The sequence below is a fragment of the Podarcis bocagei genome, assembly GCF_964188305.1.
Source record: "Podarcis bocagei genome assembly, chromosome: 14".
Taxonomy (NCBI): Eukaryota; Metazoa; Chordata; class Lepidosauria; order Squamata; family Lacertidae; genus Podarcis; species Podarcis bocagei.
Genome location: NC_138139.1, coordinates 18987799 through 19003591, shown reverse-complemented (window position 1 = coordinate 19003591; position 15793 = coordinate 18987799). Strand labels below are relative to the sequence as shown.

The 15793-nt window shown below is 46.7% G+C and overlaps 1 protein-coding gene across 5 annotated transcripts in view; it reads left to right on the top strand.

Moving 5' to 3' along the window:
• WDR93 (WD repeat domain 93) overlaps positions 1 to 14456 on the top strand; it is a 31907-nt gene extending 17451 nt beyond the window's left edge. For all 5 annotated transcript variants that reach the window (XM_081171136.1, XM_081171132.1, XM_081171135.1 and 2 more), the window contains exons 13-18: positions 906 to 1113; positions 1955 to 2015; positions 2793 to 2949; positions 10054 to 10207; positions 12439 to 12558; positions 13842 to 14456. In XM_081171136.1, coding sequence (XP_081027262.1) covers positions 906 to 1113; positions 1955 to 2015; positions 2793 to 2949; positions 10054 to 10207; positions 12439 to 12558; positions 13842 to 13860 — 719 coding nt within the window. In that variant the 3' untranslated portion in view covers positions 13861 to 14456. The remainder of the gene's footprint in view (positions 1 to 905; positions 1114 to 1954; positions 2016 to 2792; positions 2950 to 10053; positions 10208 to 12438; positions 12559 to 13841) is intronic.
• The last annotated feature ends 1337 nt before the right edge of the window (positions 14457 to 15793 follow it).

Sequence of the window (15793 nt, the reverse complement as noted above, 5' to 3'; positions counted from 1 at the left end):
CAGGGGAGCATTTGGGTGGCGGAGATAGCCTGTTCCTGGCTTTCCACTTATCCAGGTGTTCACCCTTGGCTGACTTATGCTGGTGCCCTGGGTCAGCGCTACCTGCAACGGTGCAGGGAGCTAGTTGAACCAGAGTCTATGCAACCAGTCACTTGCTGCAATCAATAAAGTTGTGGCCTAAATTCTGCCAAAAACCAAACCAAAATTTGAGTCTTGCCTGAATTAATTTAAGGAGGAGGTTTAAAGGTCTAAACACGCAACAGCCATGAACCTCCAAGTACTCTGGACCCAGGTTGTTTAAGGATTTGTAGGTCAGGCTTCAGCAGTGTGAGGGGAAAAACAGGGCCATTCCATCAGCTCTGACAGGAGACCAGCTTTGTTTGATTTCTCTTCTCCCTGAACTGTTTCCATTCCAGCTAGCCACTATAACTACTCCTGTGTAACTTTAAGAATTGGTGCATGGCTTTGTTAGTTTTCTTTTCCCTTTCGTATCATGTATTTTAGATTATTAGACTGTAGGTGAGCACGCTTCTTGTTTTTACCGATCTCATGTAACGATAAGCCAGCCACTCTGGGAGCCTTTTTAGCTTAAGAGCAGGATAAAAAACACTTTAAATAAATAAAACCTTGCAGTTTGAATTGTGCCTGGAAACAAGTGGGTAAACTAAGAAATATAAAGAAAAACATCTTCTAATATGCTACAGCATGTGATAGATGTGGGCTGGCCAGCAAATTGCAAAATCCAAGCATTGGATAAGTGTGGCTCTCAGATATGAAGAATGGTTGCTGTCAGGTCACACCCACCCACCTATCAGCCAGTCTAGTAGAAACCATCTGTCTTATCTTGGCCAGGAGGATCCTGCTGTCATTCCTGTTCTCCCTCTGTGATGTTTATGCTTTCCTAGGGTTCCCGTTGTCTGTGACTGTGCTCCCTGATGGATACGTTATACGAAGCATCCAGTTTATGCCAGGTTTACCCTCACTCTGCGAGAAAGCGCCTGGCTCCAGTGAAGTTCTTGCGAGCACCAAAGTGAAGCTTCTGGTGTTGTGCACAGATGGGTCTCTCCACATGATTACATCGGGGGCCAAAGAATTTGACACCAAGCTGCTGGGGTACGGATGAGGCAGGATCCTGGCTGTTTACAGACCCAGAACCTTGTTTGAAGGGTGGGAGAGGTTCTCCTATTGAGAGGACTCTTTAGCCCAGGCCCTCCAAAGACAAATAGGGCTGCATACCTTGTCTTCCACTCCTGTACTTCCCAGAAGAAGAGGGTACTTCATTTTCTAGTCCTCTTTTTATTGGAGTTGGTTGGGACTACTCTGGTTCCAAAAGAGTATTGGGAGTTGGAATTCATAGTTGCGGCTGGAAAATACCACCCAGAGGGACAAGGGAAGGCCACTTGGGATACAAGGGGGTATTGTTAGGGAAACAGAGCACAAGTAGGTAAGAGCAGGTACAGATAAACTAGGTGACCTCTAACAAGATAATCCTGAAGGCCAAGGAACTGGGTGAAATGTGGAAGTCCAGTTTCTCATTAATTAAAATGAATACCTCCACTCCCAGAGTTTTAAAGCATTTAGAGGAAATTCCTGATGTATTTGCAGGATTTCACCCAGCAATCCTGACTGACAACATAATTTTTTGGGGGGAGGGGGGTGTTTCGGGATTTTTTTTGAGAAATGAAACCAAAGTGGAATTCTGAGACTTGTATTGTTTAAAAATGATAAGAAAATAAAAAAAAAATACATCAGGCTATGTCTGCTGGAGGCAATGACTTTTGAACATTGTAGAACACTCTGTTGGCCTCATTTGCAATATGAAGCAAAACCAAACCATTTCCCCAGAATAGTTATGTGAATCCACCTCTCTGCTCTCACTGATGTGCTTTCCCCCCAACATGCCCAAAGAAGAAATGCACAAAGAGTAACACAAACTTGGGTTTTTTTTTCATAGGCCTGAGACTCCCAATCAGACCATCACTGCTATAGCAACAATTTCTTCCTTACCTGATACAGTGAGTGTTTTCTGATTACCTCCCATAATGTCTTCTGCAGCTTCTGAATACCAGAATTGTGAAAGCAGTATAGTGGATGTGGGGCGGGTGTGGGGGGAGAGAGGAGATACTGTTTTAGTTAGATTAACACACCAATATTAAGGTATCTGGGCATGAAATTGAAATTTTCAGTTAAGATTTACAATTTCTTGTGGGTAGAGTATGGTTGCTGTATAGACAGCTAGCCCATAGAAGTGTGTGGGCAGCCATAGCACATCTAAACTGGGGCCTAGAGTAGTTGTCAGACTTAAAAAAAACCCCACTATCCACATAAACTATGCTTGTATACTTAAAAGCACACAAAATCAAAAGGTCAGTAGCCCTAACAGGGGCTGTCCAGTCCAACAACAGTAGTGATCATCTGTCTGCAGTTTATATTGAGTTGAACTACTTTTCTCTCCATGTGGAGAACTGAGGCTAAGAAACTGAGTTTTCTCAGCATCAATTAATACATTTTTGGCTGAAGTGGGATTTCTACTTCTGCCTAGCCCTACTTCTTTCATCATCTGGATTTTGAGGGAAGGACGAAGCCAGGCTAGTAGGCTTCTGCCCTGTTACGTTGCGCTGTTAAAATCCTAAATAAATCTTCTGCACAGCTGTGCCTGCGAATGTGAATCATAACCTACCGGGGAAAATGCCAAGACCTACTGCTGATCCCATCCAAGAAAGTAGCTATAGAAACCCTATCAGTTCATTAGGTGGGTTTCTGTCATAAGTGATGAACTTTCATTGTTCCAGGTGCTGCTTTTCTTCTGGGATGGCACGGTCATTCTGATGGACACCACCACAGAAGATTATATTTCCCAGTTCATCATGCCTCCCTCCTACAAGGTGGCAACTTCCTGGCAGCCCATTTTTTCTGTGGATACTCAGGGCCAATACTTGCTCCTCCAAGGTAGGATCTCCTAGATACAAAAGGGAGCAGGTACTCAAAACTCAGAAATAGCACTTGAAGGCATTCAAGCCCTTCCCCTGAAGTGGGAAGACCCCATAACATGCCTCATGTGGTTAGCAAATGTTTTTCTATTGTGGTCGCTGCAGCATCACAGAGAACTCTTTAAGATGCCTGCTTGTTGTGCCCTAGCTTGGCTCAATCCAGGAGATGATGGATTAAAGCAAGGGACTTACTGGCATTGCAGGGCCGCATCTGACAGGGCAAAGTCAAAAGAGACTATGCAGGATTACAACAGGCAAGGCAAAGCATGGCCTTTCAGGACCATGGACAGGTAGCTGTGGCAGATGCTGACTGAAACTTGCCCAAGGAGAGCTGTTGTTTCAGTAGCATGCTGAGGCCATGTGGAGGCTGGCTAGTCTGGACCTGCAGATAACTTGCTACCTCTGAGGTGCTTGTCAGTGTTTCTCAAAAGGGCTGTTGTCCAATTCTACAGCCACCAACCCCTATTATGCGACTGAGTCTGAGGAGTTAAGTAAAGAGCCACGCAATCTGGACTCTATGAGGGCAGAGGGAAAGTTGCTTCTTGGGCGATGCCTCCTCCCACTGAGTCTTCCTCTGACCTGGGAAGATGGGGGAATTGAGGCTGGAGAACATAATACTGTTCAGCAGCCCTGTTTAGGGAAGTTTTTAGTGTTTGAAGTTTTATTCTGTTTTTAGTGTTCTATTGGGAGCTGCCCAGACTGGCTGGGGAAACCCAGCCAGATGGGCAGGGTATTATTATTAAACAACAACAACAACAACAACAACAACAACAACAACAACAACAATAATAATAATAATAATAATAATAATAATAATAATAATAATAATAATAATAATAATAATAATTTATTATTTATACCCTACCCATCTGGCTGGGTTTCCCCATCTGGCTGGGTGGCTTCCAACCGAATATTAAAAACAATACAGCATCAGGCATTAAAAACTTCCCTAAACAGGGCTGCCTTCGGATGTCTTCTAAAAGTCAGATAGTTGTTTATTTCCTTGACATCTGATGGGAGGGCGTTCCATGGGGCGGGCACCACCACTGAGAAGGCCCTCTGCTTGGTTCCCTGTAACCTCACTTCTCACAGTCAGGAAACCACCAGAAGGCCCATGGACCTCATGGATGATGGGGGTGGAGACGCTCCTTCAAGTATACAAGTCTGAGGCTGTTTATAAATAATAAAATTATCATCATCATCATCATCATCTTCATTATTAATCAGAATGTCCTCTCTCCTTTTCCCTTCCCCCACTTCTACCGTTCTGTTTTTCTTACGTCCTGTTTAAAAGAAAAGGATTGCTTATGTTTTCTTCAGGAATCTCTAGTATCTGACACAACATATGGGAAGAAGGCCAAGATCTGATAGACAGATGGGGTGGCCATGCACCCTACTTTTCAGAGGTCAGACCTCAACTTGAAGGAGTCCTCTATTTGGAGGGCTGCCCAATTAAAGTTTGGTTAATGGTGAAAACAGAAGAAGTGAGGGCAGGCGCTTTGAAGCTGCTCAATAGTGGTTAACACTTGAACAGGAAACAGAGCAAGGGCACAGGTCACTTGCCCAGAGTCTTCCCTGATATGATGCAATATATTTCTATTTAAATCACAATAATTGCTTCTAAATTTGCATCTCTCTCTCTCTCAGTTAGCATTTGAAAATCTTTGCTTTCTTTGGTCCTCTTTTGCTGAAGCATTTCCTCTCTTTTGGCGATTTTGAGTTTTCGAATAATTTTTTAATTGATGGGTGGTTCACAAAAATCAGTTTAAGAATGTAAAGCGAGCCTTCTAGATCAGGCCAATGAACCCATTGAGTTCAGGATCCAGTTCTTACAGTGGCCAACTAGATGCTTCTGCTAAAACTTCTGTAATTACAGAACCCCCCTTCCAAAATTTGCAACTTTTTTTGTGCTTTGTATCTGCATTGTAGAATGTTGTGGTATGTAAAATTTCCTGTGTGACCCCATTGCCTTGCCTCCAGGTCACGTAGGAGAAATTAGATTGCCAAGTCAATGGTTTCAGCTGAAATGTGGACAATTTGGTTCAACAATGAGCATGCACAAAGCCCAACTCCAGCTGCCTTTGACCATGTGGCTGGAACTTCCATTAGCCCCAACTAGCCATGGCCCATAGCCAGGACTGCTGGGAATTGTAGGGCAATGGCATCTCAAGGGCCACAGGTTCCCCATCTCTCGATGGAAGACTCATGCCGTGCATGTGCAAGATTGTAGTTCATAATATTTCCAGTTAAATTGCAAGCAACCCTCCCACCCTGTTTCTGAGGCAATGAAGCTTGCATGCAGCAATTTACAAGCTGAGTGACTTCCTTTCTGGTCTAATTCCTGGCTAATTAACAGTTCCCACTGTTGTAACCTCATGAACAAATGAAGGTGGCATATACCGTTAAACCCCTGACCCATCTAGTCCAGCAGTGTCTTCTCTGACTTGCAATGACTCTCCTGAGTCTTAGGCAAAGGCCTTTCTTATTACTGGCTACCTGATCCTTTCAATTGGAGATGCTAGGGATTGTATCTGGGGCCTTCTGTATGCAAAATGTGCTCACTTTGAGACTGCTGGGCTTTTTTGGTTCACAGGAAGTGAAAGTGAGCGTCACATTTGTAAGTGACACGAAAAAGCCTGCCCGCCCCCACATGGTTCTTTCCAGTTCTTATCAGGTTCCTTTTAGTTGAGGGAATCTCCAAAGGAGAAATGTATCAATTAGCAGGCAGCGGACTTTCAGATATCCTATTGCAGTGATCCAGCACACCCGCTGTTTAATGTGGAATCTCCCTGTGTCTTCTCTCCTCTCTAGAAGTTTCCTGGTCCTATTTATTGAACTTTGTTGCTTGCACCTGGAGGCAAGAACCAAGAACCACTCTGCCAAGCTGATAAGCTTATCGTATAATGAATGAATGAGTTTGTCTGTTTGTCACTGTCAACCACAAAGACTCAAATTACTTTCAACAGTAGAATACAGTCATACCTTGGAAGTCAAATGGAATCTGTAATGGAAGTCCATTCGACTTCCAAAACGTTTGGAAGCCCAAGCATGGCTTCTGATTGGTAGCAGGAAGCTCCTGCAGTGACTCTCCTGTGTGAGTGTCTGAGGGCCCTGCTCCTTCCTGCCACTCACCATCTGGCCCAGGGAGGGGCCTGAAGCCTCATAAGGACTGCTGCGCTCTGCTGCCCAGGAGGACTCTCCTGTGTGAGTGTCTGAGGGCCCTGCTCCTTCCTGCCACTTACCACCTGGCCCAGGGCAGGGCCTGAAGCCTCATAAGGACTGCTGCGTTCTGCTGCCCAGGAGGACAGGCCTCACAGGGACGGTTGCTGTCACTGCTGCTGTAGCCCAGGGGGATCTGGAGGGGCGCAGAGTTCTTTTTAAAATGTTTTAAAATTTTCCTTTTCCTTTTCCTTTTATTTTTTTTGTATATGCGGGGATGGGGATGGGGGCGGGATGGATGTTTAGTTGGGAATTTGTTTGATGTTAATGGATTTGTAATTTTTATAGTTTTCCATTTGTATTGTTTTTGGGGTTTTTTTGTTTTTTGTTTTTATTGTTTTAAGGTCTTATTTTGTTCTTAAGGGGAGGGGTCAGGGCTGCCGGGGAGTGGGTCCCAGCCAACAAAATGGCTGGGGTATGTTCCACAGAGGGGGATGCGCTGGGACAACCGATCTCAGTGATCACGGGTAGGAGGAGGAGTTACGCTAAGACCAGACCATGCCATTACAGAGGAGGCAGGTTTAGTCGTTGTCTGAGGACTATCCCTGCCTCCGGGTCTGGTCCTGACCGGACGGATACTAGAATCAGCAAAGGATACCCACATAACCTGAAGGTGCTGCTGTGCAATGCCAGGTCAATGATTCATAAGACCACTGCCATCCATGACTTGATCATGGATGGAGGATTTGACCTGGCATGTGTAACAGAGACTTGGTTGGATGAAGCAGATGGGCCTGTTCTTGCCGCTGCTTGTCCACCAGGTTTCTCTTACACACAGCAACCCAGGCCTTGTGGGCGGGGAGGGGGGGTTGCAGTGATTTTTAGGAAGTCATTAGTTTGCACCAGGCGTCCTATTGGGAAGACCCAATTCTCTGAGTGCATGTTCTGGAAGTTGGGCAATAGGGGCAGTACAGGATTCCTTTTGGTGTACCGACCTCCCCGCTGCACCAAGGATTCCCTGCCCAAGCTGCTTCAGGTCGTGGCGGATGTTCTCCTGGAGACACCTAGTTTGGTTGTCCTAGGGGATTTTAATATCCATGCCGACACGACCTTACAAGGGGCCGCTCGGGACTTCGTGGAAAGCATGGCCTCCATGGGGCTGTCCCTGAATAAGTTTGGCCCAACCCATAGCCACGGACATGCCTTGGACCTGGTGTTTACCTCCATGGATGTTGGTGTTCTGACACTAAGTAAAAGCGAAACAAAAGAAGTGCCATGGTCAGACCACTTCCTGGTGCAACTTGACTTCTCCGCGACCCTTCCCCTCTGCAGGGAGGTGGGACCGATTCGGATGGTCCGCCCCCGCCACTTAATGGATCCAAATGGTTTCCAGAGAGCGGTAGGGGATGCTTTATCCCATGTTGATGGCCTTTCAGCTGATTCCCTGGTGGCCCGCTGGAATGTGGAGTTAACCAGGGCTATTGACTGTTTGGCTCCGAAGCGCCCTCTCCGATTGCATGGAGCCCGGACAGCCCCATGGTTTTCCACGGATCTGAGGGCAATGAAACAATCGTTGAGACGGCTAGAGCGCCGGTGGTGGATGACCCATTCTGAAGCTGACCGGACACAGGTTAGAGCTCAATGTCGAGCCTACCAAGTGGCGGTAGCGACAGTGAAGAAGGCCTTCTTCACCGCCTCTATTGCATCTGCAGAAAACAGCAGCAGGAGACTTTTTCAGGTCCACAATTTAGCGGAACCACCTGCTACATCGGGGCCCAGTACGGGCCACATGATCTCCTGCAATGATTTTGCAAAGTTTTTTGCAGATAAAGTCGCTCAGATTCGGGAAGAGGTAGACGCCACCGTGGGAGCAGGACCGGGGCGGGAGAGTGCTAGAGTCCTGTCTAGTCAAATTGCGTGGGATCAATTCCAATCTGTTACCTCTGAGGATGTGGACAGGCTGCTTGGACGAGTGAAACCAAGCACCTGTCTCCTTGATCCTTGCCCATCCTGGCTTATAAAAGCTAGCCGGGAAGGGCTGGGCGATGGGCTTCGTGGGGTGGTGAATGCTTGCCTCCATGAGGGAGCCTTCCCAGACCCGCTGAAAGAGGCGGTTATTAAACCGCTTCTTAAAAAACCATCTTTAGATGCGGCCACGATGGCCAACTATCGCCCAGTCTCAAATCTTCCATTCTTGGGCAAGGTGATTGAGCGAGTGGTTGCTGAACAACTCCAGGCACGCCTGGAAGAAGCGGACTATTTGGATCCCTTCCAGTCGGTATTCAGGCCTCATCACGGGACTGAAACTGCCTTGGTCGCACTGGTTGATGATCTCCGGCAGGCTAGGGACAAAGGTGAGAGCTGTTTCCTAGTTCTGCTGGATCTCTCAGCGGCATTTGATACCATCAACCATAACATCCTTCTGGACCGTCTTGAGGGGCTGGGAGCTGGGGGTACTGTCATACAGTGGTTCCGCTCCTTCCTCCTGGGCCGTGTTCAGAAAGTGGTGGGGGGATGAGTGTTCAGACCCCTGGGCTCTCACTTGTGGGGTGCCTCAGGGTTCTGTCCTCTCCCCCATGCTTTTCAACATCTACATGCAGCCGCTGGGAGAGATCATCAGGGGGTTTGGGCTGGGTGTTCATCAGTATGCGGATGATACCCAGCTCTACCTCTCTTTCAAATCAGAACCAGTGAAGGCGGTGACGGTCCTGTGTGAGTGTCTGGAGGCGGTTGGAGGATGGATGGCGGCAAACAGATTGAGATTGAATCCTGACAAGACAGAAGTACTGTTTCTGGGGGACAGGAGGCGGGCAGGTGTGGAGGATTCCCTGGTCCTGAATGGGGTAACTGTGCCCCTGAAGGACCAGGTGCGCAGCCTGGGAGTCATTTTGGACCCACAGCTGTCCATGGAGGCACAGGTTAAATCCGTGTCCAGGGCAGCTGTTTACCAGCTCCATCTGGTACGTAGGCTGAGACTCTATCTGCCCGCGGACTGCCTCGCCAGAGTGGTGCATGCTCTGGTTATCTCCTGCTTGGACTACTGCAATGCGCTCTACGTGGGGCTACCTTTGAAGGTGACCCCGAAACTACAACTAATCCAGAATGCAGCAGCCAGACTGGTGACTGGGAGCGGCCGCCGAGACCATATAACACCGGTCTTGAAAGACCTACATTGGCTCCCAGTACGTTTCCGAGCACAATTAAAAGTGTTGGTGCTGACCTTTAAAGCCCTAAACGGCCTCGGTCCAGTATACCTGAAGGAGCGTCTCCACCTCCATCGTTCTACCCAGACACTGAGGTCCAGCACTGAGGGCCTTCTGGCGGTTCCCTCACTGCGAGAAGCCAAGTTATAGGGAACCAGGCAGAGGGCCTTCTCGGTAGTGGCGCCCTCCCTGTGGAACGCCCTCCCACCAGATGTCAAAGAGAACAACAACTACCAGACTTTTAGAAGACATCTGAAGGCAGCCCTGTTTAGGGAAGCTTTTAATGTTTGATGTATCATAGTATTTTAATATTCTTGTGGAAGCCGCCCAGAATGGCTGGGGAAACCCAGCCAGATGGGCGGGGTATAAATAATAAATTATTATTATTATTATAATTGGAAGCTGCAGACGCCCCGTCGGATGTTCGGCTTCCAAAAATAGTTTGCAAACTGGAACAGTCATTTCCTGGTTTGCGACGTTCGGGAGCCAAAACATTTGGGAGCTGAGCTGTTCAACTTCCAAGGCACGACTGTATGTGATTTAAAAACAATAACACATTAGTGGCATGCGACTCTTAACAAATTTCTCCCATGGGAGTACAGCCCCCCAAAGAGAAAAATAGTGCCCATCCCAACTTGTGTGTGTGTGTGTGTGTGTGTGTGTATTTCTCTCTTAGCAAGCTGTTCTCTTTCTGCCCACAGGGGTCAAGCAGCAAACTGAAACTATTTTCATCTTTGACTTCACTACTTACCCATTCATGGAGGCTTTCACCCTGAAAGCCGAAGAGCAACCCGAATCCTTAGCTGTAGCAGTCCTACCCTGGGACAAGCGCTGTAACATCTTCCTAAAAGATAGGTAAGTCGGAAAAAGACCTGGAGCTGGTGAGCCATTTTTTGCTTATGTGATTGCGACAGGGGACCAGAGCGGGAGTGTTCTCTGGAGAGATCAGCACTCTGCCTAACGGCGTTAGACTCTCAAACAAACTTGGTGCATCCCGACTCTCCTCTGGCATAGCACCAAGGACATAAGGAAAACATATATTCTGTTCAAGCTGAGTTCAAGGTGCTGATACAGACATACACATCTACACACATCTTGGGGCCCAGGATACCTGGAATATAATCTCACCCATTGCATACCCAACCAGTTGCTTCACCAGTCTGCAGGAGGGCAGATACCATATACGGTAATCAGGATGTCCGTTCTGGGATTTAGGCTTATAGTATAGCAACAACACCTGCCCTCTCTCCCATTCCATGTCCAACAAGTGCTGTCTCTATTGACTTTTGGGTGCCTCTTAGAGACCTTCCGTTCCCAGCAAGCATTTTATGTGGATAGTTTTGTGGTTCGAGGACCCGATCCCCGCTTTGTGAAATAAAGACACACGGACACAGTGTATAAGGTTAATGGGCAAGAAAAGGCCACAACTTTATTGATTACAGCAAGTGAGAAGATATTGGCTTAGGCATTGGACCATGACAGATTGACTCCACCCACTTGGAAAGGGGTGAGCCTAAAAGGGGGTTTATTCACAAGTAGGTGGAGCCTGTTGATGCTAATACAACTATAAGCTCTCCCCTGATGTCACCGAGGGTCGTGCCATGGCCCCCCGCCACACAGGCATCGGACAGGATCCACGACCGCCGGATTCCTTTAACGGAATACCCAAATTTGAAGGGGTAGGCAATGGCCACACCTAGCCCTTCCACACACCAACAACACATTCCAATGCCTAACCGCCAAATACCAAGAAAGTTGTGACGATTGCTACGAGGTAGGCGAAAAAACCAAAAGGCCTAATGCCAGTTGGAAAAATTCCTACCAGGCCCCCTGGGCAACCTGGGCGACCAACCAAAAGGTCCATAGCAAAGTCAAGCGAAAAGCTAAGCCCTAAGCCCTAAGGGAGCAGTGGGTGGGTGACTCGTGGCGAAAAGGTGAAAAGTGAGGCGGAACGGCTGGTGCAGCGGTATCTTAAACCGCAAACCACGCCCCCTGGTTGGGCGGTTACCTGTGGGCGTGGTGCGCCAGCCAGGTGAGTGGGGCAGGGGGCATAACGCCCCCTGCGTGACACAGAAATCGCGTCCCACCCACAAGACCTCCCCTCCATGAGGAGGAGAGGCTTTATCCCAGCCTTTCTTTGCACTGGACTTGAAATTGATTTCATAAACGTTTTTATCGCTGATGTAAAAACTGATGTTAATTGCTTCAGGATGTTTCAGGGGAAGCAAATGAGATAAACAATCCACAGGATAGTGGCCACTGTTAATGGAGCAATGGGGTGTACCCCAGGTCCCAAGATTTCCAGATTTAATAGCACCCATATGCCTATAGATTAGTACCTGCCTTGACAGTATCAATGCTTCTGGGCGGAGGTGCTGCTGTATACTTTGGGTGCAGCAGTAGAGAAGACTTTTGATCTCCTTGGATAAACTATGTATCAAGCCCCAATTTCAGGGAAGATTGCATACTGCATTTATTGTAATATGTTCCACAGGGTGCAATTTGTTTGTAATGTCATCAGATGGCAGTACAACATGATCCACACAGATGAGCACCATGAAACCTTTCCTTATGCTGAGTATTCCCTATTCTGAGGGCTAAATTGGCCTAAACTGGTGTCCTGGTCTCCTTTGAGAGGAAAGATATAATTTGAATTAATAATAGTAATAGTAATTTTATTTACTCATGCTTTTATACTGCTTATCCAATTGTGTCCTCTAGGTAGTTGACAGCATGTTAAAACCAATGCAACAATAATATGAAACAACCAAAACCAGTTTAAATGGTATGAGGAGGTGATGAGGATTAATTGCATTATTTATAAAAGTTTTTATATGTCTCGTTTTTACATTTGTCCCGACCACTTACTTTTATGTGGCTGTTATAAAAATGAACGAATGTGAATCACTTTGAGAACTTGAAAGTGAGAATTACGAAGGATAAGCCTTACTTACAGTGTTGGGGAGCACCATTTTGACTTAACTCCTTATCACTTAACCATCTGGCACTGAGTGAATGAGGCATGGCAATGTGGGCTCAGGCAGGAGCCCAGGGAGATGGAATCTCTGTCTTTGTCTCGTTGCCAGCTTGCAGCGGCTGTCCACAATTAGCCAACAGATGCCCGAGTGCTGGAGCCTGCTGAAGAACTGTGCAAAATCCTTAGCAAAGGGAGAGGCACAAGAAGAGGTAGAGGAAGAGGAGACTAGGTGAGTTGGTCACTCTCAGAGGCTGATTTTGTGTTGCTGTATCTTTCATCAACCCATGCCTGTCATCTTAATGACAGCTGCTTATCCATCCTTTGCCAGTCCAGGCGATTTCCTAAAGCAGGTTATTTTGCTGTCATAAGGAGCTTTTTATCTTTTTGCCTCCTGCTAGGAAGGATGTTATTGACCAGTTAGTGTTAGAAAAATGACTGTGTCTCATGGTCCTCTGCCTGGTTCCCTGTAACTTCACTTCTTGCAGTGACGGAACCGCCAGAAGGCCCTTGGTGCTAGATTTCAGTGACCAGGCTGAACGGTGGGGGTGGAGATGTTCCTTCAGGGATACTGGGCCAAGGCCGTTTAGGGCAACCACTTCAGTGATACAAAAGGAAGTTAGAGGGACACATTTTTTAAATATTTAAGAACCATCAAAAGCATTTTGAAACAATAAGCACAGTGAAACATTAAAACTTAAAAACAGAGATAAGGTAAAGGTAAAGGGACCCCTGACCATTAGGTCCAGTCATGGACGACTCTGGGGATGCGACGCACATCTTGCTTTAGTGGCCAAGGGAGCCGGCGTGCAGCTTCCGGGTCATGTGGCCAGCATGACTAAGCCGCTTCCGGCGAACCAGAGCAGAGCACGGAAACACCATTTACCTTCCCGCCAGAGCAGTACCTATTTATCTACTTGCACTTTGATGTGCTTTCGAACTGCTTGGTTGGCAGGAGCAGAGACCGAGCAACGGGAGCTCACCCCGTCACGGGGATTCGAACCGCCTACCTTCTGATCGGCAAGCCCTAGGCTCTGTGGTTTAGACCACAGCACCACCGGCGTCCCAAAAACAGAGGTGTAGGACTTCAAATGATAAAATCAAAACCTTTGAGCTGAGTCCTGTAGGATAATTGGCAGCTCTTGGGTTACCATGAAGGGTTGTGCTAAACTAGGGTTGCCATATTTCATTAAGTGAAAATCCGGACACAAAAGTTGTGTCCAGATATGTACGGGAAATTCCAGACATATGGCAGCCCTAGCTAAACCCATTTCCTGTCCCTTGTGAGCACAGTGCCTAAAAGTGCAGCCAACTTCTAGCTGCAAAACCCTACTCTGGGTTCTTCCTTGCTTCCAGCTCCAATGCACTGCACTTGCTCCAGCCCAGAGACCTCTGGAAAGCTTAAATGGTATAGCGACTGTGGGTGTGCCTGCATACATTTCCCTCCCAGCCTTGCACATGGCAGCTATTAAATCAGCAGTTAATTCTGCTTTCGTGCTCTAACTTCTTTCCCAGGGATGCTGAAGAGCCATGACACATCGGCCGGCACACTAGTCAGAGGACTCAGTGATGAGCCAATGAATTACATTCTGCGCTTTGAGGAATTCCGGCTGTGAGCGTAACTTGGCTATTTTGTCCCATAACCTTTTTTTGGATCCTTTCAAAGAGCACCCGATCCACCATCACAAGCCTTCAGGCTCTGAACCCAATAGGTAATGAGTTCCAAAACGGGAATAGACTGTCAAGCTTAAAGGGCAAACCTTGTTAAAATGTAATTAATTAATGTCAGAGAAGGGCAAGGGGGAAGTGGAGCAAAATACAGGAGACATAGGCAAAGATACTGGGAAACTGGAATGTGTGGTGCTACAGAATATTGAATAAATCTCTGCAAGTGCGCTAAGTCTACTGTCTCTTCCATCACCGCCTCCTCATCTGCTCAGAACCTGAACCTATAGATAGGGCCTAGGTTTGATTGCTTTTTAATTCTTGCATGGCACCTACCAGTATTTGACATCTTAAAAATGAACAGTACTGCTACTACAATACAGCAAATAAATATCAGAAGACACTATGTTCACTTTGTTAAAATGGGAACCTTACATGCAAATAAATTGCAGAGGAGCAAGAAAATGTGGTCTGTGCTGCTTCTATTTGCAGGTACTTTTAGTGGTGGAGATACAGTCACAATTGTTTCCCACTGGCAGTTACAGTGGTACCTCTGGTTACGTACTTAATTTGTTCCGGATGTCCGTTCTTAACCTGAAACTGTTCTTAACCTGAAGCACCACTTTAGCTAATGGGGCCGCCGCGCGATTTCTGTTCTCATCCTGAAGCAAAGTTCTTAACCCAAGGTATTATTTCTGGGTTAGCAGAGTCTGTAACCTGAAGTGTATGTAACCTGAAGCGTAAGTAACCCGAGGTACCACTGTAGTTGTATTTCCAAATCACAGTGAAGCGCTCTTCATTGGCCCAGAGTCCCACAGGCTGCAAGGTGGCTCAAACATAATGGCAATCCACGGTTTGTGTGGACAAATGAAGAGGAGCCTTGGAATGATGCACTCATTCTTTTCTTTGCATACCTGTCTCTCATCCTGGTTTGAGGTATATTAGAGTTTGGCATTTAGTCTGAGCCTCAGAACAAGGATTTGCACTTAATAGGATGAAATGGCACATCAGAGTTTGTTTCAAACCTAGGGTAGAGGGAGAAAACACGTTATCTCAAGGCTTCTCTATGTTTGTTCACATTGTGCTAAACCATGGTTAGGAATGTTAAGTCTGAAACACCCTGCTCTTTGGGATTGCAATAACCTTTCACATAATGGCTCGGGGGTTCCTTAAAAATCTAACAAACCTACTGTGGAATAAGCTTTGGTGAACTTGAATCCGCGTCTCAGCGATCCAGTTGGGTAGTACTTGTGAGAGCTGACAATCTTGCTTATGAGTTTAAGAGGTATTTTCCGAGCAGAATGTCAACAGCATAACTTTCCACTAGAGAGCACTGCATTGCCACAGCCAAAGTAGGCCGCTGATTCAGGAGTCTTCCTTAAAATGCAGACGAACCATCAGCATATTTATCTTGTGTGTTGATGTGGAAATACTCCTGACAACCATCTTAAAAGTTTAATCCACAAATGTGAATAAGCCGCTGGCCTCTGGTGTGTTGTTAAGCTGTCTCTTAGGGCGACGCTTTATGGCACAATTTGGCCTCCATCCTAAGGGAGATCCTCCCCCCAGATCAGCATATAATTGTAGCAATCAATTATTATTATCCTGGCTTTGGTAGTCCTATGGGTACAGCAAGCCAACAGCCATCATCAATGTGGTGCAGGTGGTTTTTGTTTGTGGCTGTGTTCTGCAACATGCCATTGATGCAATAATAGGTGCATCATTAATAGTGGATTTATAAGCATCATTCTGCGATGCTTCCCTGTTACCACATTATTACTGCCTGGAGGGACACTCGTTGC